The sequence below is a fragment of the Tympanuchus pallidicinctus genome, unplaced genomic scaffold (genome assembly GCF_026119805.1).
Source record: "Tympanuchus pallidicinctus isolate F22 unplaced genomic scaffold, pur_lepc_1.0 scaffold4, whole genome shotgun sequence".
Taxonomy (NCBI): domain Eukaryota; kingdom Metazoa; phylum Chordata; class Aves; order Galliformes; family Phasianidae; genus Tympanuchus; species Tympanuchus pallidicinctus.
In genome coordinates, this window is record NW_026294758.1 from 40959737 (window position 1) to 40985049 (window position 25313).

Genomic DNA, 25313 nt, shown 5'->3' on the forward strand with positions numbered 1-25313 from the left:
TCTCCCCCTGCTTCTTCACAACAGAAAGCAGAGAGTGAGAGTGCTTTGTAGACTGAGAGTAGAATTTATTCATGAAAATGCGTATCATTTTGCATTACTTTGGTGAAGGGCAAGGGATATTATACCGCACTCCACAGTGGTTCTGAAAATGTGTGTTCCTTCCTATACTACTTATTCATAGTCTGCCATTATGAGTGCAATTTATGTGTGCAATTTCTGTCCCATTCCTCAGATCTTCCCGTATTACTTCTTAACCGGACTTCCCCCTTTTTATTATATATTCCGCTCTACAACAGTTTCCTGTCTTCATTTTTCAAAGGGATTACAGAGGACAGATCTGATGTATTTTACATTAAACACTGATCAACCTTCGTGTAAGAAGTCACTGCTCTGAGCACGAGCCCAAATCTAAATATGAGCCAAAACCCAACTCATTTGTCTATCAGGCCTGATCTGGTCAATGTAGCTGTATCAAAGATGGCCACTGCTGTCATTTATCTCAGTGTTTCAATTACCACACAAAGTGAAATTCTCTTGTGAGATACTTTTCTATACTCAGCAAGTCTGCTTATCTCTCAGCGCTCTGCTGAATGAATTCACTTACTTGAAGTTATCTTTCATGTTCCTCTGTGGTTCACACATTTCACACATTCTGTGTCTGCTGTAGTCCCTCCAAAGTCCCTCTGGACAGCTTCCCACTGTTCAACCTCCCACAGAACAGCCTCCCACTGCTCAGAGTACTGGTGTAAAACCACCAATCTTCTTTGTTGACCTGATCTAATGGCAGACAGTCTCTCCTTCAGCTCAAGAGATAGCAAGAGTTGTTTACTGTTAAGAATATATATCTGTTACTTGAAGTATATCAGAAAATAACTAATGCAACCAAAATTGCCATTTGCAGTATTGTTGCATACTCCATTCTCTACTCTTCATTGACCTCTGAGTTCCTCCTCTATTTTCCTCCATTTGGCTCTGTTATACAAATACTGGCTCCCACCCAATTTCAGCTATAATGAGCTGCAATATTCATTAATACAGATAAGTCTACCGAGTGAATGCAGGCCACTTCTGTCATCTCCCAGAGCACTTTCATTGGGCCTTTGATCTGCTTACGTGTGTTGACTGCATGGGCTCCTCTTCTAATGGATTACTTTCATTTGCAAGTGAAAAGTGTCCCCTTGAAGAAAAACATCTTTCTCTTCTCTGAACGCAGAGATTCTTTGAATCTTTCCCTGCCTGTTGCACAGAACAGTTCTGATCCCTTATTGTACTAGAAATACTGAAAATAAAACTACAGGATTTTGTCACTCTAGCCCTGAACAACAACTAAGTGTCACTTGTTTACAGAAGGTGTTATTAAACACTGGAATGGGCTCCCTAGGGAAGTGGTTGAGTCACCATCCCTGGATGTATTTAAAAACCATTTGGATGTGGTGCTCAGGGACACGATTTAGCAGTTGGTTGTTAGAGTTAGGGTAGTATGGTTAGGTCGTGGTTGGACTTGCTGATCTTTAAGGTCTATTCCAACCTGAGCTTTATTTTTCTGTTGCTGCTGCCAATTAAAAAATACTTTGCCTTTTAATTTTAATTTCCTTTATTTCCTTCAGTTATTTATTAACTGAATCAAGCACTTCCTTTTTCAAATATTAGTTAAATCTCACACTTCCTCTGAGATATGTGCATAATTTGCATGCATTTGTAATGTTTTCTCTAATTACAGACTGAGTCATGAAAGTGAGTAAATTACTTCCTAGAGACATAGATCCATGTTTTAATGTCCAGGTGGAGGTTTTCAATCTCACACTTCACTTCAAAGGAGGAATCTGATTTTACAGTAAGTGATTTAACAGCTGAATGAAAAATAAGCTATCGTTAAATTCTTACCTTTTAGACCCCTTTCTTTAAAACTAGAATGACTATAAAGCCAGAAACTGACCTTGAAGTCCTCATCGCAATCCTATAGCCGCACAGGAAACAATTCTTCCCATCCAGTATTTAAGAGCTGACACTGAGTATACTTACTCAACCCCAAAAAAATCTACTAAGGGAGTCTCAAGAAAGCTTTTTATACTTTTGTATGGAAGCTTTACCACAGACAGAGCTCCAGATAAAAGCAGTGAAGAAAGGGAGAAATAATGTGCTCCAATTAGAGTTCTTGCTGTCCAATGTAGGATACACAAGTTGAGATGTGACGAGAAGCCATTATTGACGTGGCATGTGATTGACTTAGTTTGTTGCATGTGAATACACAGCTGCCGCCCTGTCGTCGTTCACTGAGGAACATCTGTATTCAGGCAGGTTCTGCAAGTTCAATAAGCACAAACCTCTTTCCACACAGGTGAATAATTCTTTCAGAACGAAGGAAACAGTACACTGTCACTGTTATTGTTTGTAATGCACTAATGGCTAGAGGCTCCCGTCCCATTGTTCTAGGCAGTAGATGAAGCCAAAGAGATCATCCCTGTTACACAGCTAGGGCCTTAGCAGATAACAGGGATTAAACCAAAGAGAACACAAAGTATTGTTAAGACTTCGCAAGTCTGAAGCCAAGACACAGAATCACAGAATTGTAGCCTCTTGTCCTATCACTATTCACCCATGTAAAAAGTTGATTTCCCTCCTGTTTATAATCTTCAAATGTATAATCCCTTTCAAAAATTGGAAGGCCATAATGATGTCTCCCCACAGACTTCTCCAGACTGAACCCACAAGCCCAGCTCCAGCCATCTCATCATCTTCCTAGTCCTCCTCTGGATTCTCTCTCCAAAAGTTACACATCTTTCCTCTGCTGAGGGCCCTGGACTTTGCACAGTACTCCAGATGAGGCCTCACATGGGCAGAGCAGAGAGGGACAGTCATCTTCCTTGCTTTGTTGGCCTTCCCTCTTTTGATGCAGCTCAGGGTACCATTGGAAGTCTGGACTGCAAGCCCACACTGCAAGCACACATTAAGTTTTTCATCTACCAGGACCCTAAATCTTTCCCAGCAGGCCTACTCTCAAGTTCTCTCAGTCTGTACATGCATCTGAAATTACCCCGACCCGAGGGAAACACCTTGCGCTTGGCCTTGTTGAACCTAATTGAGTTCACATGGGCCTAGCTTTAGAGTTTGTCAAGGTCCCTCTCAGTGGCATTCCTTCCTTCTGTTCTATCAACTGCACCACCCAGCTTAGTGTCATCTGCAAACTTGCTGAGGATTAATATCACCCCGTTTTACTTGAACATACAGCATAAGTGCATGAGGGTGATAATGTGGGTGCATATGTATTTGCATGTGTGCATCTAAGAATAGTTGTAAATAGTATGATCAGTTATACTGTGCTTTATTTTAACTTGGTACAAGAACTCATTGCTAGGAATATCTGGCTCACAAACTACAGAGGGTCAGATAATACCATTATGGGTCACTGTCCCTTAGTTCTTCAAAGAATTTTACTTTATTCTCATAGTCAAAGAAAAATCTGTTTACTGCTGCTCTTCAACTTTATGAAGAAAATAAACTTAAAACAGAAATTGATAAATTGGTCTCAAAGCTCTTCAGTGTAAGAAATAAACATGATAAGTAACTAAATATTTAAAGTTGCAGTCTAATATTTTATGAGCTAAAATGGAGGAAAATACCTATGAATGAAGCCCTATCTAATGAATGAACTGAATTTGAGAAAAAATTGTGATGGAGACTCCAGAGTGATTCTGCTGATCCTAACAACTGGTAAGTTCCTTCATTTTTCCTGTTTAAATGTGCTGAGGAGGTGCTGAAAAGAGGAACTCCCTGTGGGCCCAGTTGGGGACTTCACTGCAACTGCTGAGTGACAGACATCAAGGAACATGCAGTTATTGCTCCACCACACCCAATGCATCCAGACAGTGCAGAGAATGGTGGCCCATCAAGAATATCTTGGACGATCTCTTAACAACTACAGAGAGTACAAAAGGAAGAGTTAAAAAAAAAAGAAAAATTAAAAAAAAATAAAAGTAGGGAAAACACAAATGTTTTTAGGTCATATTAACACGTTTTATGTCTCGGGAGCTACCACAGTAGTGCAGAGTAGATGTGCAGGTGATGCAGGCACAGCATTACAGAATGTGATCTCAGAACAGCAGCATGTTTAGATATCTTTCTACTGCATTGTCTTTAGCAAAGCAAGCCTTAACAGTGCAATTATGATTCTCTAACTAACTTCCATTTAAGCTGCTTCTTGACCTTAAGGCTTCAAATAAAGGTTTACCTGTCATGTTCAGCAGCGTATTACTTATGTCTGATCCTCCAACCTACTGTGTCAATGGTTCAAGTTGCAGACTGCAGATCCCAGGGGGTTCTCTGGACTACTTTACAAGAGGCTATAAAATACATTCTCAATACACTTCAGCTCAAAATAGATTCAAATACACCTCACTGGAAAAAAAAGTCAGGAGTCTGTGAAAGATTGAAAATTTCTTAGTGGCAAGAAGAAAGACAGTAACACTACCACTGCCTTGCTAATGCCGAGTTTAACTCTGAGAAAAGACTCCAACAAAAGAGGGACTGGTATCTCCTGCCAGTAAGGCTATACTGCAGTATCAGCTAACCTAATGACTTGTAAATCTTTTAATCTTTTTCATGAACTAGACAGAGATGCTTTAATATTTGATGCAAAGTGATGCAAAACACATACGCATGTGACACGCTACCACACACAGAGGTCACCTCCAAGGCATTAGAGAAAACTTCATCCCTTCCACACATATTAAATTAATTTCATATTTTGGATGGGAGCATATCTTGCACCACGTTTGACCTACCAGCAACCTAATGCCTCCCATCTCCAAATGAACAGAAAAACATGTTGATTTTTTTCTCCTTTGTAGTTTGATTTCATCTGAGAAATAGAACAAGACAGATGGGAAATACTGCATTCTTCAAAGAAACATTCAAATAATAACTGGTAATTTATTAAACAAAAACAAAACAAGCAGATGCAAAGGAAAAAAAAAGAAAAGAAAACTAAAATACCGTGCAATGAGCTGAAGCCCAGCCTCACATATTTTAACCCCTCAATCAGATATTAGGACCACTCAGATGTATTTGAGTTGCCTGGCTAAATACAGAGACTTGAAGAAGTAGAGGGAGTGTGCTGGGGTGAAATATTGTGCTATTCCTCCTAGAACCATCTGCTTTTTCTTCTATTTATCAGTTCTTTAGCATTCAGCTGTTCTTTGTTCCAAAGGAATATAAGTTCAGTTTTGAAAATATGCAAGAACAAAGCTTTAGAAATTGCCTGGAATTTCCTCCATTTTCAACCATCTGGCTTTCATTGCTTAGCTTCTCTCTTCACTCCTCCATACATGTTTACTAAATCCTTTCAACATGCATTGACCAAGTTATTGAGTAGTTATAATTAATAACACAATTACAGCATTCTCATTCCCCCCTTTGGTAGGTCATTTGGCTCACCAAAAGCTGCTCATATTGATGCTGTTATAAATAAGAGCAATTATATCTGATTAGATGATGACCATCTCTGAATTTTGGGTTGTGGATGCTGAAGAAAAGTCACTCTTTGGACTCGAGTCAATTTATTGTTGAAAACAGTAAAACTAACATTGCGACAGAGTTTTTCTGGTTCTTTTCGGAGAAAAATCCAAGCTTTGGATGCCCCATCCCTGCAAGTGTTCAAGGCCAGGTTGGAGGGGGTCTTGGGCAGCCTGATGGTGTGAGGGGAAACCCTGCCCATGTAAATTGGGTTGGAATTAGATAATCTTTAAGGCCCCTTCTAACCTAAACCACTCTGTGATTTTTTGAATGACTGAATTAAAATGTCTTATTTCCTCTCCTTCTGGGAGAAATCACTCTGAATCTCCTAATACTTTGAATCAGACTATGTATATATTTTTAGCAATATCAAACAAGCCTATACCAATTAATTAAGGTGGAATTTTATGCTTGTGTTCAGCTATTAACTTAGGAATCAGCTTCAAGGTGCTTCACTATTTTTCTGTTCAATATGGAATGGGACATTCTGCTTCAGTGTTTTCCAGGAGAAAAGAGACTCATCGTTTTCTGCCATTGTTCATGAAGCAAAACACAAAAACCTCTCAGTAAAGTCTGAAACCACAGGAAGTTCAGCTACTTTCGGGTTTGTATATAAATGAAGTCTTCCAATTTTTGTATGAAACTCATCCCGGTTTAGGAAAACTTCTAAAAAAATATAGGGCATGAGACTTTGCTGACTATATATAGCTGTAAATATCTGATCACAGACTTCTGCAGTTTAGTTTTTCTGTCTCTGTTCAGTCAGAACAGAAATGTGTTAAGATACTAAGCCAGAATTTCAATGGAAATTATAAAGTGTATAATATCTCAGGTGCTAAACCTGCACTCATGTTTCAGTTTTTATAAATGCAAAATATTGTCAGTATATTGTAGTTTTTTAGCATATTTTGTTCCAGGAGGGTCTAGAACAATTAGGAATTAAAGAAGACAAGGATACCACAGAATGTTATCAAAGTGAAACATTAAGTGAGTATTCAAGTCTTTTAGTCTACACATTTTTGTTCTCAGTGTGGAGCAAAAAGAACAGTAACAGTGAAGATCTGTTTAGCATAATTCATCCTAAGTGTCCAAAAAGAATGATAAAAACAATGAAAAAGAAATCATTACTCTTCACTGGTTACTCATATGTTATCTGTCTTGAGGTATGAACATTCTTATACTTAAGAAAGTGTGATTAGTTTCTGTTGTTCAATGCTTTTGCTTATGTACATTAAACTAACACAAGGAATTGTTGACCAGGAAAGACTTACAGAGCTAAATCTTTGAGAGGATATGAAGAATACCCTATATAAGCAAAAATATTTCCAACTGAAGCAATTTTAAGCTTGGGGGATCCAGTTTTTAATGTTTTCGCTTTTAAACTAAATGAAGTCTTGAATTGTATTAAATTCTAGCCACAGAATTTAATGTTCTGGTTCAGTACGTCCTGTTGTTCTGGTAGAGAAGTGCCACTTTCTCTAAATAAACTAGGAAGGAATTTTTGTTCCCTTGAGCAAGATTTCTGAGCTTTTTCTCATGGTATGGACAACTGTGCCTTGTCTTCTATGGCATTCTTCACCACAACAGTTGCCTTTTCAGCACACTGCCTCTCCTACATGCAACAACTGCATGCCCCAACAGTCACATGCATATCGCAGCCATTTTAGGAAAGTGTGTTTTTTTTATATTTTTAGCTTATATTTTAGTTAATGTAGTTTAGCAGCTGGAAAACAGAGGGAAGAGCCAACACTGAGACCTGCCATCTCTTTCTATAAGCCATCAGCAAAAGTGTGAAGTATCAGTGGTTCACAGATCACATTTTGGGAATTTCTGTGACAGGGATCTAAGCTACTTCTCAAGATATGGACTTGTCAGTCAATAGCAGTATCTATCATTCATAAGGACAGGATTTTAGCCTAAATTTGTGCCTGATTCCCAGGTCAGGATTTCCTGAATTAGAATCCTGAAGCACCTTCTTATGATTAAAACAAAGAGGAAAATTCTAAAATCCGTTTTCTTTCCACTTCGTCTCTTTAGAAACCCTAAGATTATTTTAATTAATAGCTATAAAGCAATAATTTTTACATACTAAATGCTATTGGCTTAATGAGTATTAATATGCAATTGCATTTAATGCAGTGCTATTAGTATATATAGAACTTCAGAAGGTTGCAGACTTGCCAGGAGCTACATGGAAACACATCAACCTTTCTTCTTGCCTCCCTTTCTATTAGTCACACTGCCTGTGGTCTGCAATCTTAATTTTTAGGTCTTCTTGATCTTACCAGAAGAACCATTTTGGAGATCACATGCTGATTTGCTCCCTGTGCTGCTTAAATCTCTGCAGATAGGCAATTTCTTTCAGACTTAGGGGTCTGCAGGACAGGATTTGCATATACTAGAAATGGAGCTTTTTCTCCTTTTCTCAGTTGCAACTCTAGGCGTAACTGAAAGCTTCTTAATCTGTGCCCCCTTTATTCCTCATCCTGCTTTAGCTATTGCTCCATGTCATGATCCTCATCACAATCACCTTGTAGTTGGAGAGGTAAAACACATATCCAAGGCAGTTTTAAACTACCTCTATGCCAGTAGCATGATTATCACAATGGTATGGAATAACACTCAGAATAATTCAGCAAACACTCATCAAAATTCTCAAAAGACTTTTGAACAGAAATCACCAAAGTACTAGCCTATGTCAATGTATCTTTTTTCTCTTCTTTTTTAAACAGTACATATTTATTTTCCAAGCCAGAACAGATGGATGGTCAGTCTGTCACCATGCACTCTCATTCAATTGACATTGCTGCCTGTCAGTTACAGATTTACAACTACAAAGATACTTTTTGCTTATGTTTTAGCACCAGCAACACAGACAATTTAACCAACTCAGGGTTGCCGTATCCTGCTAAGTAACTTTTGTAATGGTTTTGTGAATTATATCAAAATATGTGTCTACGCTTGTACTGTATTCAAATACTTCCCACCCAATTAAACAATTATTTTTGTCTCTTATCATTCTTGGATGCTGGCCATATTTGATTCAGCAGTCTCTGTGTAGCAAAGTCTACTAGTCCACATAATGATACACTTTGAAATAACCTGTTTTCATAAAAAGAATACATACAGCCACCAACATGTAGTCTAAGAAAAAAATATCACCTGGACAACACTGACTGTTTTAAACAGTCCAAAGTTATAAATAAGTCTCTTTCAAATCTGTCACACTACCACGAGAGAGTAAATGCACCTGTGTGCAGCTGGGAATAAGACAATATGTATGCAGTATATTTTCAAGATCTGACAGCCCTCGTTCTACTTAAATAAACCAGGGGAACCTCATGACAGCTATTTTCTGTTGTAGAAGGTACAGATGTGGATCTTTGCAGACAAAGAATTGCTATTTTTAGGGTAAGGATTGTGGAAGCAATCTGAGATCTGGAAGGAACAGGTTGTGAAAGCCTTCTGTGAAAGTGGAAGTTGCAGAAATGTCCCTGAACTTTTTTTTGACTCTGAGTAAAGTTAAGCTAATCCATAAAATATCTGGCAGCAAGACCTGAATATGCAAGCAGTCTGAAATTTGCCCTTTGTTTTCACCGCTGCTTTGCACTTCCCAGTTAATAATTCTAAGGCCTGAAGAGGCTGCAAGCCCCTGTAATCTGAGAAAGAGCATGTGTGAGGCAGTCCATGCCTCCAGACTGAAAGGCCATTTGGTTTGGGGTCACAGCTTATATAATTACTGTTTTTTTTTTTTTGTTTTGTTTTGTTTTGTTTTGTTTTTTTTTGTTTAAACAGCATAGTTTAAATGGTTTTGGACAACATACCAGACTACAGTTACCTCACACTTGGGTAATTTTTTTGCTATTTCCATGGAATTCTCAAAATCCACTATCCAAGGTCCAAGTAGAACTGAAGGCCTCCAGCCTGGATATCCTCACCTAGGCTAACAACATTACACAGCCTTCATGGCCACAGGGGACTGAACTGCATTATTCAGTCTTTCTCACCTTTATTACCTTTTCTCACTTTATGCCCACCACAAAGAATCCTGAGGGAGTTAAGCTGATCTGCTGAGCCCAGATATCCCAGTCTGCAGTACTAAAACCTAGAGAGCATCTCAGGCTCTTATCTACACATTGTGCTTGCACGTTCCAGTTTTTCATTAATGACCAGAGCCAAGCATTCTAGTCAGATGGACCTTCTTGAGTGCTTTAGTTTCACGGAGACTTTGCAGATTAGTTTTCCAGCTCCACCAATAACCACACTTCTCCTACATTCCCCAGACGTACACACCTGGTGATAAGATACAGGAAGCATACCTTGGAGGGCAGGGGTCCAGACTACAGGCTTTCAGCAGCTGTGGAGGACGGCGGCTTATTACACACTGAGTCTCATCTGCAGTCTCCCTGGTTTGCTTGTTCAGGCAGGTCACCACAGCCTCCTGGACACCTGCACACAGTAATGCACAGTCACAGCCAGCTCCCAGCACAGAGAGGACATCCAAGGGAGAGAGAGCCCCACTGCTCATTTTTCCCTCTCTGTTGTTACTTTTGCAATTTTCCAGACACAGTCACACACTGCTTTCTTTTGTATTTTGTTTCCCAGTCTCTGTAGAGATGGCCTAATCAGAACTCCGCATGGGATGCTGAGCTTTCAGTTGCTTTTGCTCTCAGCTTCATTGGATGTCTTGACAGCAGTAAAAACTCCATAGGTTCATTCACCCTTTATCTTGCCTGGACAAAGAAAGGACCAGTGCACTTCAGTGACTCCTCTGTTCATTGGGAGTGCAGCATGGTAGGCAAGGGTGTGAAGAAGGCCCTGACACTACGTTTCAAGTAACTGTAAGATTACTTTAATTGCAAATGTAAAACAAAGCAATTTCAGGTCTTGGCTGCTTTTCTGCCTCCACGGGCTAGCTACTACACTGGAGATGCAAAACTGCCAGGTATATCTGAGAGCTGGGATATGAGAGAGGTAGCTGTGGGGAATGAGAGAGAAGCTGGAAGATTTGGTGAATAGGCTATAACTCAGAAGACGTACGCTTGCACATACCAGGTACTCTGTCTTATTGTTCCTGAGAGTAAGATAGGCATATTAAGATGCTTTGGATCACATGCAAGATGGAAATGTGCTCTTTACATTCACCTCAATTTCCTGATTTAGGAAAAGATCAGTTGAACTCATAAATGCACCATCTCTTTTAAAATCAACATTAAGTTTTTCAGAATATCTTAGAATCTTTTGAAGTCAAAATGGTGAAAAAAAATAGGAAGAAAGTCCAAGAGCTCTGAGAATAATATAATAGAGCTGTCCACACCTTTTGCCATTTCTAATGCCAGAGCACATCATGCAAACAGTGATATCATATTACCCAACAGGACCAAAGTATTGCAGCTCAGTCAGATATGACGCTGTTTTGAAGTCACTGCTTTCTGCTTTGCAGTGATCACCTGTGCAGCCTCACAGCAAGGTCAAATTGAAAAAGACAAAGGAAAACAACAGCTCGTCCAGATACAATGAAACCTTGGAAAGTACTTTTTTTTTACCTGCGTGGAAAGAAACCGTTGAGTCCTACACATACTGGTGACTTCATTGTGTCTGCTAGAGATAAGGCTAATTTACCACCTCTTATGTACAAGAGTCTGTTTTTTCAGATCAGAATTTTTAAATTGTATTTCCACAGCTTCAATTTCTCGTCTCTGAAGTGTGTTACTAATGAGCTGCTGACCAATAATTATCAAATTATCTCAACACATTTGCCTGTTTTAGAGCTGACTATTCCAAAGTGATGGTCTTGAATTCAGCTTTTCTTCCATTTCTCCATCCAAACCAGATGACTTTGCATTACCAAGCTCACATAGCCAAGCTCTGATAATACTGTTTTCAGCTTTTAGTATACAACTTGCCCAGAACTTATATTACCCATAGTTATTCCTGCCACATACATGACCTCTGACTGTATTTTCAACAGTTTTGGTCTTTTATACTGGCATTCTACTCTGCTAAATAGAATTATCTTTCAGAGATTCTTGTAACTTTTTACATTTTAAAGATTCCATTATAAACTATAATATTGTCAGCCTTGATATTGAAGAAAAAGGCTCCCCCTGAATTTAGATAATCTGTAGTGTATTAGATTGGGTATTGCCAGAGATTCCTGGCTTGAACAGTTCGGGCTAATGACTTAAATATATTCTAGCTTGCTCCAGCAGGAAAAAAACACGCTCCAAATAATTTTTACATCTGTCCCTCTGTTTTTGATTGGTCAATGCAGTGATTGGCTACAAGCTTTAAATCAACAAATGGATCACTGAATCTTTAAAGACTATATGGACTGTCTATTATCTGTCAGAACTTCTGTTATCTTTATTAAATAAGTGTGTGAACTTCATAAATTTTGCTTCTCATTCAAGTAAATGAGTTCTAAGCACTATTTACTGCACAACATTATTAGAACAAGAGCTGTCCTCTTCATAATTGCTTTCCTTGAAATAAGAAACCAGTTCTGAATGGAAAATTGTAATACAAAAGGGTATAATGGTGGGACACGAATCTAAGCAGTTTAAGTTCACGTTCAAAATACCATCAACTCAGATTTTTCTGTGTTTATATCTACCAGAACAAAACAATTGTTACATAATATTTGATGACAGCCCTGGAATATGCAGCCACTAACAGCAGACTAAATGACTAATTCCTTCTGGTTGCAACCTCTACAAGGTGAAAGGTTACTTCTGCATCTATCCAATTTCTTCTCTCGAGACTCCCAAAACAATAAAATTAGTTTGACCTGTCTTGCACCTACACTACAGAAGTATCAGACTTAGCATCTGCTAATCTGGAAATTTTGGAGTTGACATCAGAAAAACAAAAGCTACCAATTTTTGCTGAGAATTGAAAGATTGAGTTTATAAAGAAAAATGTCTCTGTTAGTTCAGCCTATGTGAAATGTATTTTAAAAATATGCACATAATCACTGTATTCAAATAAATGACTTAAATTCAAGAGAAATTCCTACAAGTTACTCATGTTTCAGTATTCACAAGGCAAATGTGGCAAACATTAATGTCATTAGTATACTCATTTCATGACAAGTGCTACTCTATAGTCAGTGCTCATCACCACTTAGCAAAGATTAACATCTATTATTTTCTATGTAGGAATCAAAGCAATTGGGGTAATTGTATGACAACTCTTTGAGAATTGCTCTTAACGCTACCATCAGCAAGATAAAAGTAAGCTCAGAAATCCTTTGTATTATTTTCTATTCGTTTTGTTGTTGTTGTTGTTTTCTTTAAGTCTGTAAGTGATTACAGAGCTATCTGTTAAGCATTCATGAATCACTAAGTGGCTTCCAGTTTTATAATATGTATTCTGCATTTATCTACAGTAAACTTTTTTTTTTTTTTTTTTTTTTTAAATAGCCAGAAACTTCTCATGTAAAAAGACAGCAGTTGTAGAAATCTAGGTTTAATTAAAAAAAAAAAAAAAAAAAAACCCAAAAAACTGGATGAAGCATATTTTTCAGAACTAGCTAGAAAAAACAAAAACAAAAAAACTAGCTTATTAAAAAAGAATATCAGGGAACTGTGTATTAGTATTTTATAATATGTAGAACCTGCAACCTTAATTAACTTTGAGATGCTCCAAGTGCCAAGCTGCTAGCTTCAGGCAATCACACCATTAGTACTTTTTACCATATGTTATCTTTAGCAGGAGGATCAGAGCTAGTGGCACTTAATGACAAGAGTTCAAGAATCAGCTGAGCCCTTAAAATATCAGTAACCAAATGCATCTGCTATGGTAGTACTATTTGTTTCCACATATTTATACTTGCGAAGCAGAAGCCAAGAAATAAAAACTAAAACTGACATTTGATTCCTGCCTGTATCATGAGACCACTGTAACATTCAGCTGTTTTTGTGTAAGCACATTCTGTGAGACTAGATGATACCGGAAAACAGAGATACGAGTACACCAATTGTTCTAAGTGTTGATCTGAAAGGGGAGCCTGAAAGTCCTGAGTAAAAAATACGTTGTGCAAAGAGAGTTTTACAGTTTTCAGACAAGCTTTCCACATAGATGTAGCAAAGCAGCAAGTCCATCAGTGTTCACAACAAAACACACGCTTGAAGAGGGAAAGCACACGCATCACTAAAACATTGCACTTACCTCCTCCACAAGACTCTGAACACTCAGTGAAGCCCTCATATTCCCAGTCATAGAGCTCGTCGAATTCCTGCAATCTACCATACAGCTGATCCGTTTCTTCAGGGGTATATTCAGCTGCTTCACCATTGCAGGGACCACTGTAACAGGCTCTCTGAGACACAGGTTTGGGACCTTCACATTCATCAATGGGCAAGTCAGCCACAGACTGAGAGAAAGACAGAAGCACTTGACATTTCACAAGCCGCACCTGGCTGCCCACTCCACAGGTGACACTACAGGAGGACCAAGCCTCAGGAATAAACCTGTGAGGAGAAGAGTGAGTGCAATTTAAGCAATGTCCAGACACAGCCAGCCATGGAAAAGTAGCATAAATCTGTCCAAGACAAAGTCTATTCAATGAAGTAACTTCATCTTATCATGGTGCTATTATGAAATACACGTAAAAGCGATGGCATATGAGTTGAGTTGGTAACAACTCAGTAGTAACAGTAGAAAGATTCTCAGTAAATTCTGGAGTACTTTATATCCACAGAAGAAAACATATACCCTACGTTCATCCTAAAAACTCTCAGTGCAATTAATCCTGCAAACTTCTGATGTGCATCCTAATCCTACTAGCTACTGGCTTTTTTAGGATTCAACCTCTTTCCCTTAGTTGACTCTGCGTTGACTTACGTTATTAAAAAACGCTACATAGTACTCTATGGAAAGTAATTTCAACCATTGTTCCCATGCTGTGGAAACTGTTTTAATTTAAAGCCATTTAAAGCCCTCCATTTCTTTACCTTTTTTTTTTTTTTTTTTGGTCCCCAGCACATTTTATTTCCCAATTTTCTCTGTAATCCCTCTGATAAGGAACTTATCCCAGATTTTGTCTTCTGAATATCTATACATGCTTGAACCAAACAACTTAAAGCCATCTTATACTATGCACAATAGCACAATAGACCAAATTCTGTGGGTTCTTATTTTTTTGTGTGTATGTGCTGTTATTCTCTGTGAAATAATTTCTACATTTTTTCTGCATGGTCACTTCTCTACATTCAAAAATCAGTGCTATTCTAATGAACAGAATATTTATTAGGGTCAAATAGGATCAACTGCCTGACAGGAACCCAGGTGGTTCAACACCTAAATTAATGCATTAGCTAACTTTATCAAATAAATCGGAATTTACAGGATGTATTTTTGATCAAAATCTCGGGTGCCACTGAGAGTATTCCTCTCATTTTGGTTTTAAGATAGCCCACAACAAACTTTGGCAATTTTATCCAGAGCAGAAGGCAGTGCACACATTTCTTCTAGAGAGTAGGCCTGCTTGCAGCTATCAGAAAAACTCATTTCTTACCTTGACAATGCCATGCACAGCCTGATAGGAATAAAATGGAAATTTAGTTTTGTGATCAGCAGTTTTTAAAGTTTTTGTATGCACTTTTATTTCCCCAAAGCTACTGCTCTCTAGTTGACAACAGAACCTTCACTTCACTGAGTGAAAAAACAAAAACTGTGGTATCCTCTCAGTATATATCTAGCAGGATCCCTGACTGCAGCAGCTTGGTCTCCTAGGGCAGACACTGTGTATTTTGCTACCCACTTTTTTGTGGTTATTCATAACATCTTCTTAATATTCACTGCTAGCACTATTCAGCTATATACAGGAAGTAATAGAATGGAAATTGTGTATATTACTATAATCTTATAATGTTATTGCAAAGACTATAAGATTTATTTCTGGATTAAAGCCTCTGAGAAACAAATGATGCTTTTTATTCCATTTCCATGCTCTAAGACATTTTATCTTACAAATGGTAAGTAAAGATGGTTTTGTTTCAAAGATGGCCATTTGTAATTTTAAAAGGATTATCGTTTTTAATAGCACAGGTAGGCCACATGTGCCATTTTGACTAAGACTACACTACTGCTGTAACTTAGTTTGATTAATTTAAACGTACAGCTTCTAGACCTGACAAACTAAGATGCAAAAAATCCTAACCAGATTAAGACACTGCAGATATTTTCTTCAAAAGCTGCATTTCTTGCATTTTTTTAGCATTTTGGATTGTTGTGTAGATTTTCTTTGTTGAAGAGCTGTTGTATTCCAAACCAAAAGGTATAATAGCTTGCCAGGCATTAAAATTACTTGATTAGAAAAGGAGAGATAATTTACATACTCAGAATATTTACATGACTTACACATATCACCCATACAAACACAGGAGCAAAAGACAAAGGAAACAAAAGAGAAGCAAGAACAACAATAGAGATGACTGGATTGTTTTTAAAATGAGACTTGATCTACAAATACCACACATTATCTTATTTTACCCTTGTCTGCAACTTGTAATGAGGGCACTTGAGTATCTTCAGGACAGTGTATTTTGTTCAGATTTCTAGGCCCAATTTACGTATTTTAAGTAATAAATTTGGAAAGATAATTTAATTCAAATATTACTGCTGGCTGTTAAAGCACAGGAGGAACTAGTAGAAGCAAAAGATTTGAAAGCAGAGAAGAAGGGGGGAAAAAAAACCCCAAACCCTAAACCTCCATACAGTTCTCATTAGATATGAACATTTATGTGATATGAATGTATAGTATAAATACACACTGGTTCTGAATTTTCCCCCAAACCAGGAAATTGTGAAGGTTTTCAGATATCTTTGTGTAGTTATTAATGACAAATGTTGCCAAATGGTGAGCACAGAACTTAAAAAGTATGTGAATGATAAACAGACAATTCCATAGGCTTTAAGTTATTCATTCTGCATACGGTGTATCTTGCACTGCACAGTACTGCGCTTTTCTGCATCCTTCTCTGAAAACTGAAGTGGTGGATTAGGTTTACTGAAAAGCAAGAGTTTTAGAAAACAGAAAATGATGCAGGTGCTTCAGATGTCATTGTACATTTTTTAATGAAATCCTGCTTTAGTACTGATCCTTGTAATAACAGGTATAATAAACAAGACAGTCTCAATAACTGGTTGCTGTAGTGTTACAGTGATAGCTGTCAGCCAGAGCTGTCTGTGCTCAAGGCAGTACAAATAAGAAATAAAATGATGACTCTTGCCTTGAAGAGATTTCTTGGTGTATTTTATAGCTCTTAACATACTTCCCAATGACTAGCATGTTATTATAGCATGAAAAATGAACTTCTGTCCTCTGTACAACAAGGCTTCCTCCCTGATGGAAAAATGCAGCATTTTCATTTTCTGAGGGCTCTGTAGAATATTTCAAGGAGGAGTGTTTTGCTCCCATTTTAGAGAAAATCTTACCAAATGAAGTGAAAGGTGGAAGAACAGAACGTCATGACCAGGTGGTTGGACTAGATGACCTTAGCGCTCTTTCCAACCTTAATGTTTATATGATTCTGTAAGCTTGCTTGGTTCTGAATAACCTAATCATCTCTGCTACTACTCAGCTGCTGGAGTGCTGCCTTCACTGTGGCACCCAGCTGTGCAATGGCTGAAGGACACCTCTAGCTGCCGTCCCCCCAGACGTCTCTGTACTCAGCACTGCTCTCAAAGCTGGAAAAGGAAACGGAATGGATGAAAGTTGGAAAACTCTCATAAGAAAACTAGGAGTTAAAAATGGATGTTTTTTGCAAACAAATACCTATATTTGTTTTGTTGACCTACTGACTTACAGTAATGGACTAGAAACCACTTCCCTCTCTAGGAACATGTTGGCAAAATAGTTTGGTATTTAAAAGAGGCATTATATTTTTCAGTGTCTTTCTTCTTTTTGTTAGCAATGTGCACAAGATTGACCTTAGCAGAAAGGAATTGATTATTCCATTTTTCCATGGAAAAATTCCATGATTTTTCATATGCACAATAGCCTACATTGGCCTACATCAAGTTCTGGGAATGGAGGAAAAGAAACATAATACTACCAAGATCAGTGGACTTCTGCAGGAGTCACATAGATGTGGCAGAGCACAGGTTTGGGTTCACTGCTTTTGTAGTATACTACAGCCACTGAAAATACTTTTAAAGTAAATTTTAGTATGTTAAACCAGCATATGAATGTTTGTACATAAAGCACTAAATGCAAACATACTGGTCAAACTGTGAAATACTCTGGAGTCCAGCCTTCAGGCTGGGAAGCACACGTACAGTTTACCAACAAACACAGATTCATTTCAGCTATCCACAGAATTTCATGGATGTATGAAAACTGAGTAGATACCACTTTCCTAGTTCAATTTTTCAAAACTATTAGCATTTGTAAATATTATTATTCATGCTTACACTGGAGAAAGTTTTTTTCAGTTTACAGTTTATTTAGTAATTACAAAAAAAATTCTCTTTGAAACATATGAAAGGAATGCATTTAAAAATCCAGCTTCTGTAGAGTGGCTGAGGCAGAGAAGGCAATCAGTCTATATTCATAGAATTATAGAACGACAGAATGTTTTGGGTTGGAAGGGTCCTCAAGGATCATCAAGCTCTAACCCCCTTGCCACATGCAGGGCTGCCAACCTCCTTATCTACCAGGGCCCCATCCAGCTTGGCCTTGAACACCTCCAGGGATGGAGTTGTTTACAAAAATGAAAAACAGTATAGAGATTGATATAATCCATTTTAAAATACATTGTTCAGCAAAAGGCTGAACAGTTCTGAGAACTGTAAGTATCAGTAAGACTGGGTATTTGAAGGCACAGACATCCATCTATTTAAGCTCCTAAAACCAGAATACAGCTGGTGAAATAACAGCACACAGTGGCTTGTTTAAAGGTATAGAAATTTTCTCTGCTAGAACTGGAAACGGAGCTCAGACTTCCAGATTTATTGTCTTGATCTGAAATATGAGCCTGTTTTTCTCAAAGAGGATTCGCCTTTCTATGGGAAACAATTTAATACTGCAGATAGCTTACATGCAGAAACTGTGTAGTTGCTGACGCTGTTGCTGAGAGGAGTGAAAGAGAGGAGCCACAATCACCTGTCAGTAAAATCCCCGAAAGCTCCATCTGTAAGAGTAATAGCACCACAGCCTCCTACATAGGTTAGATTGCACTCTAAGTGATTACAGTCTATCCCCCATCATTTCTCTTCAGTTCAGTTTAAGTGCAATCTTCTCCTTCAGCATAATGTCAGATCACTCTGTACTGTTGGTGCTCTCCATAAATTCACTAGTGTCTTTCTCCCTATGGGAAGATAACTGATTCTATCCCTTATAGATATTAGACATAAATCCTACACAGACGTAAGTCTCTAAAGGATTTTTTTTAATGAATAGAAAGAAATCATTACCTAATATTACCTGCTACATTGCTGCTCTTTCCTGTGACTGACTGCACTGATAATTTCATTGTATGCAATTAAATCTTATAATGGAAAGAGTTCCCTGAACTTCCTTCTTCGCCACATGACACTGATATGGAATAATGCAGCACCACTACTGTTTTAGCAATTCAGTAATCGTAACACATCTAATTCCTAGAGTAAACCACTTGTAAGCAGTTTCAAAATTACATTTTGACCTGTGAAATTGCTACAAACCTAATTACAGAAACCATTTTGTGGGGAAAACAGAATGAGATAGCTTACATATCTTTGGAAACATAAATACCTACTGAAAAGTAAAAAAGAGATATTGGGTGACCCTGCCACACTGACCTCTCTGACCAAATCCACTTCCCTGAGGGCTCTGCCCCCCACTGATGCATGTCAGGAATTTCCTTTTGTTTCTTTCTGAACTGGCCTCATCACTATGATGGTGCCATCTGGCATCCAGATATTATTGTTTGCCCTCTTTTTATCCCCTTCTTTTTATGGCTAGCACCGTGGTTATTTATGGCAATATGTTAAAAGCTGGGTATGGTGTTAACATACAAAAGCATTTTTCAAGAGTTAGAGAAAGAAATCTTTTAAACAACCCCTCCACCATCCATAAAACCAATCTCATTACTCATAGAGAAACCCATGCTTTTTTAATCATGATTGCTGCTTTTTCTGACTCCACTGTCATGCTGTGCTGGTGCAATCAGCTTCAGTGCAAGAGGTCAGGCTGAAAAATATTCTGACTTCTCCCTTTGATAAAGACTGTTGAATAGTCACTTCAGAGACGGACAGCAATAAGGCAACAATACACAGAGTGCCGTAAGGACTTCTCACCTTGCATCTTTGTCCTAGAGGAGACTGTAATATTTTCTTACCAGTCTAGAGTATTTCCTGGCAGTTCTGTCAAAAAATAATACTTAATTGACTCTGTCTAGGGGTGCTGCATGTTAGATAACGCAAACTTAACTGTTCCCTCTAGACATCAAGTGTCTGAACTACTTGTCCGTAATTATTTGAGCAGCAGAACAAATAAGGACCAATTTAACATGGATTTGGATTGGAACGCTGAGTGCTCAAATAGATTCTCTGGTATCTCTAACGGACTGTAGTCCTTTAGAAACCTTTTCTTCAACAGGAGAGCTAGTAGGTGCAATTTTTATACCTAGTCATATCATTCAGTGAAACGTGGGAAATACAACCATTGAATTTCCTGGTGAACATTAACCAAATGTGACAGAGGTGTAAAGTTCTTTGTGATAAATTTATACTTCTGTCCAATTCAGCTAATAGCAATACATTCAGACATTATTAAGGGAAGAGGAAGGCAAATGACAGACAGACATATACAGACAAAATTACACTGTAAGGCTTGCTTCCTTTGGAAATCCTGGAGAAATAAACAGTGGAAGGCATTAGATGCAGATGGAGTAAAAATGAGATATCTGCTGTCCTAACAGTAAAAAATGATCATAAAATACAGGTGGAATTTTACAGTGAAAAGAGTCCAGTAGATTTATGCTCATATATAAAAACTTCTTAATTCCTAGTTTGCAATTTCTTAGCAAACATGTACACAATACAAAGTCACTAAAATCACGAGACAGCAATACAAGATTCATAAATATGAGATTTCAAAATACACAAGATTTTCAGCTTTGGCTTTTAAATTCAAATAAACAAAAATTTTTTGAGAAGAACAACAAAGTTTCTTACAGGTGGGAGCTGCTTTCTCTGCCCTAAGAATGATAAGGAAGAAAAGATAACAGTGTCAGGGGTCAAAAAGCAGTCTGCTGGCTTCAAAGAATGACCCTGTCTGTAGAGGAGAATGGGAGCAGTGATTTGATGGCATAAGAAAGCTCAGAAAGGGCATTAGCTGAAGTGTAGAAAAAAGAATCATTACTAACATCTGCCTGTGTGCAGTCAGAAAATCAGTCACTGTTACATCGCTTCTGAGCAATCTGGAAAATCACAGGGAGATATTTATTCTGGAGAAGCTAACAGTACTTCCACTTCCAGCAAACACTCTCCTGAACACAGTACTGCCATCTCAGCACTGAGTTTATCACTTCCCTGGATGCCTCCCGATTCACATCCCCCTCTCCCATCCATCTACCTTTCCCCGAGGCTGCCCTGCCTCCCGTAGCTCGATGCCCACCCTCAAACCCTGCTCAGCCAGCTCCACTCTATTGACTTAGAAGGGGAAGGCTCCTCAGCAAAGCAGAAACAGATTTTTTTTTTTCTCAAGTCCCGGTGTATTTTCTTAAAATATTTACAGCTAAGTAACACACTGCAAATAAGAGGGATTCTTAGGAAGACAAACAGTAGAGAAGTGGATGGCCATGTTCTAATTATTCAAATTCACAGCCAGCAAAAGAGCTGGCAACATCACACACTGTCATACACCAGATGGATTTAATCTGACATCTAAAAACTCTCACTAGTTCTGACCTTTATATTAGTGTGCTATTGTGGACTGACCGTTCATTAGCCAAAATAAGTGGTTGACAGCTCAGTATCAATCAGCATGTTGAGCCATAGGATACTATTTTGTATCTTTGCAGCTACAGAAAGAGAGACCAAAGGACATATTATCATCTAACACATCTTACTTTTCAACTAACTAGTGTATTTGAAATTGCTATTCAGCTGAAAGCAGACAAGCGATATTGTAAAACTGGCATCGAAATTGACTTGTTGATTATGTGAGTTCTGAATGTTCCATCTCTTTTGTTTTCATGTCATTATACATATTTTTTCAATCTAACAACCAGGATCTGAAAAGAATGTGTGTTTAAAGTTAGACATTAATGAAAACCACCACTAATAGTGAAGCACTGAAACATCTTCTGGGGAATTCACCATTCAAGGTCATTGTCAACAAATTAGATTGTCTGACAGAATATGAATACGACTATTAGCATTTACAGGGATTGCATGGATTGGTTGGCAGTATAAGCCATCTAAGTTTTTATTTGTCCTTTCTGGCTCATGCCTTATCACTAGAAATTGTTCCAAATCAAACAAAGGCATGAATAGCGCTGGAAAAGTTTGCACAAAAAGCCTGACTTTTCATCCTCTATTTTAGCTATTAATAAACAAATATAAAAATTTACAGTTTAATTTAATTTAATGTCATATTGATTTCTCATCAGCCGAAAATAAAGATTAGTCATGATTCCAGAGTTGTGTTTTGCAAGGAGAAAAAAAAAATGTAAAAATCGTTGACCTATGGCAGAATGAACTTAATCTGAACAGTGCTCCACTGCATTAGTATCCCACTGGTATCACTGAACTGTTGTGAGAGATAGGGTAAGAAGATAAGGAGATCTTAGCAGAACAGAGTCTTTATTGCAGCCGAGCAGCGAAATTGTGAAGAAAATAGATGTCATAGCAGCTCATAAAACTTAGAAGATTTAAAGAATCTTAAGCTCCTTCTCAGGCCCTTAAGGCCTGTTTTAGTACAACAAGCAGTATACTCATAAGCTTTTCTAGAGTATTTTATCAAAAATGACTGTGATGATAAACCAAAATCTCTACATGTTTCTTTGTAGGCTATGCTTATTCTGTACAAATCCCTTATCACAAATATCTAAAGAGACATTTAGCTGAGTATATACATATATATATATATATTACTATACTTTTTCTACAGTACTGCCAACATCATATACAAAATGTACCTACATTTTGTCACTGTACAAAACTGCTGCAAATTTTCCCAAGTATGATCACATACCAACATAATTCCTTTTGGTAAAATTCCCAACAATATATTTTTAAATTTACGTCTCTTTCATTCAAAGGAAAAGGAAAAAGAAAAGGAAAAGGAAATGGAAAAATGAAAAGGACAAAGGACAAAAGAAAGGGAAAAGGAAAGAAAAGGAAAAGAAGAAAAAAGAAAAGGAAGAGGGAAAGGGAAAGAGAAATGGAAAGGGAAAGGGAAACGAAAAGGGAAAAGGCAAGGGAAAAGGAAAAGCATAGAGAAAGGGAAAGGGAAAGGGAAAGGGAAAGGGAAAGGGAAAGGGAAAGGGAAAGGGAAAGGGAAAGGGAAAGGGAAAGGGAAAGGGAGGGGGGAGGGCAGGGGCAGGGGCAGGGGCAGGGGAATGGGAAGGGAAGGGAAGGGAAGGGAAGGGAAGGGAAGGGGGAGGGATTTTCAGTCTATGTAAATAGGTTTATCTGCTATCCAAAAGGTTCCACAGCAGGAAGAAGAGATAGATACTAAAGGGAAACAAGGTACTGACAGATCACTTTTGCAAAAATGGCTAGGAAAAGACTGTTCAGAGTCTAGAAGAACAAGGAGGGGAAAATCCATGAAAGAAGGTAAGTGGAAATACAGCAATACAAGCCACAGCTCTGGGGTTCTAGTTTATTTTCTGTTAAAATTAATTCACATCTGTAGCTGATATTACACCATTCCTGGGGAGGATTCCTTCATTGGCTGCCCTATATTTTACCTGTTACTACACAGGAGTATTGTGACAATAAATAAAGGTGCTGAACGCTGAGATACAGTGGTAGTGGGGATTGTAAAACTAATTCAGGCAGACAGAATCTTACTGTAATATCACTGTAAATGAACTTACATAAAACATAAATGTGTTTGTTCAAATTCAGTGTGCATTTGTCCTCTTAAACTCTGCCTCTTCACACCTAAATATGACACAGCCTTAAGTCCTTTGATTTCCATGGGGCTAGATTTGGCCTTTATCCTCTAATAAAAGCCAAATATAATTTCAAGAGACCATGTCAATTCAGCACAGGCTTCAGATCTCATCTCACATGTGCCTGCTGTGAAAATTTTTTTAAGACTTACGAAGGTTCTTCAGACACCACTGCTCCTTCTTCCAGCTCTTGAGCTTGTTTGTACCACGGCAACTTTGCTTCCACAGGAAGTTTCTCTACAGAACAAATGCAAGTACATGAAAACAGAAACCATGTAGCAGCAATGCTTCCATGTATGCCAGCCTTTGCTTTTTCACTTGGTGCTTGGAATATACACGTGCCTCTTCTTGAGCTGAGGTTGAGCTCAAGAAGAGAAAGGAGGAGAGGGATAGAATTATGGAATTGTTATTATGCAGTTGTCAGCTGGATTATAAAGGTCACAAGATTAGTTTTTTGACCAGATAGTTACTTTACAGATGATGCAACTTGGCTACTAAACTGAACACTTTAGCAAGTATTTTTCAGAGTGAGACTGGGAAGTGTAATGACCTCCATTGATGCTCTGAAGGCAAAACATATAATATCCTTTTGCTTATGCTTGAATTTTAGAATTTCAGAGGATGCCTTAATCCTCCTTTTGATAGATGTCAAAAAGGAAGAAAATCCTGATTTGATGAGTGATACCCAAAAAACAGAGAAACTCTAATGAAATGGTCAAGCTATACTTTTTCAACTTTATCAGTTCATCAGCTATATGGATTTAAAAAATGAGCTTGATACTTTTTCTGTCATTTCTGATGAAAAACAGTGTGGCTGTTTTTTCTCTTATCCAGGATATGAACACAACATAATTAGTTGCACTGTTCTGGGGAGTGCAGGGCCATTCAACTCTTTCAGCCAAATTCTGCTCTCATGCAATGTCAAAGTGGAGCATTTCAGCTGAAGGCAGTGGAGCTGTTTTAACTCTACAGGGGCATAACGTAAGAGCAAATTTGGCACCATAATTTGAAAACAAGCTCTGCATATTAACAGAATTTTTTGGGTCAGGATAAAGAAAAAGACACAAATACAGCATAATGAAACTCGGAACATGGAAGAAAACCAGGACCAGGCTTATTGCTACTAACAAACCACCTAAACTTTTTGATTTAGGTAATGTGTGGATTTATACTCATCAACAGGAACAGATTAATGTCATTCAGAATATTTAAAATTTTTCAATAACTTCATCGTGAATAAGAAGGAACCTTTCATGCATGCACATGAAATTTCCAAACTGTTTTATCACAGAGGAAAAATGATTAACAACTTGATTTCACAGCTACTGTAACTTTTGTCAAGCAAATTTTCTTGGAGCAAGATGTTAACTGAGGAAAGAAGGACAGCAGTTTAATAACTGTGCCTCTCTTCCAGAAATATCTTCCCAAATTCTTACTCTAATATATTTACTAGTACCATTTGAAGATGAATATTTGCCAGCCATTGTTCTTAGTTTAATCTATATTTTACCACTTTTGTTATCCAAAATATGTAGGAGATAGTTCTATTTATATGCACTGTAGACCACTTTATGAGTTTTGGAAAGCCAGATATTACTTCTATGCTTTTTTTCCCTCAGATTCAAGTGGTTGTAAAAAGCAAAAGCTCTCACGTACAGTTGTCTGCTATGTGACTTTTTAAATAACTTT

The 25313-nt window shown here is 37.8% G+C and overlaps 1 protein-coding gene across 2 annotated transcripts in view; it reads right to left on the bottom strand.

Moving 5' to 3' along the window:
• The window catches only part of ADAMTSL1 (ADAMTS like 1), a 352419-nt gene that overhangs the window by 58935 nt on the left and 268171 nt on the right, over positions 1–25313 (bottom strand). For both annotated transcript variants that reach the window (XM_052701099.1, XM_052701100.1), the window contains 3 exons: positions 23777–23861; positions 13684–13985; positions 9831–9960 (listed from right to left, as the gene is read on the bottom strand). In XM_052701099.1, the coding sequence (XP_052557059.1) occupies positions 9831–9960; positions 13684–13985; positions 23777–23861 (517 nt within the window). The remainder of the gene's footprint in view (positions 1–9830; positions 9961–13683; positions 13986–23776; positions 23862–25313) is intronic.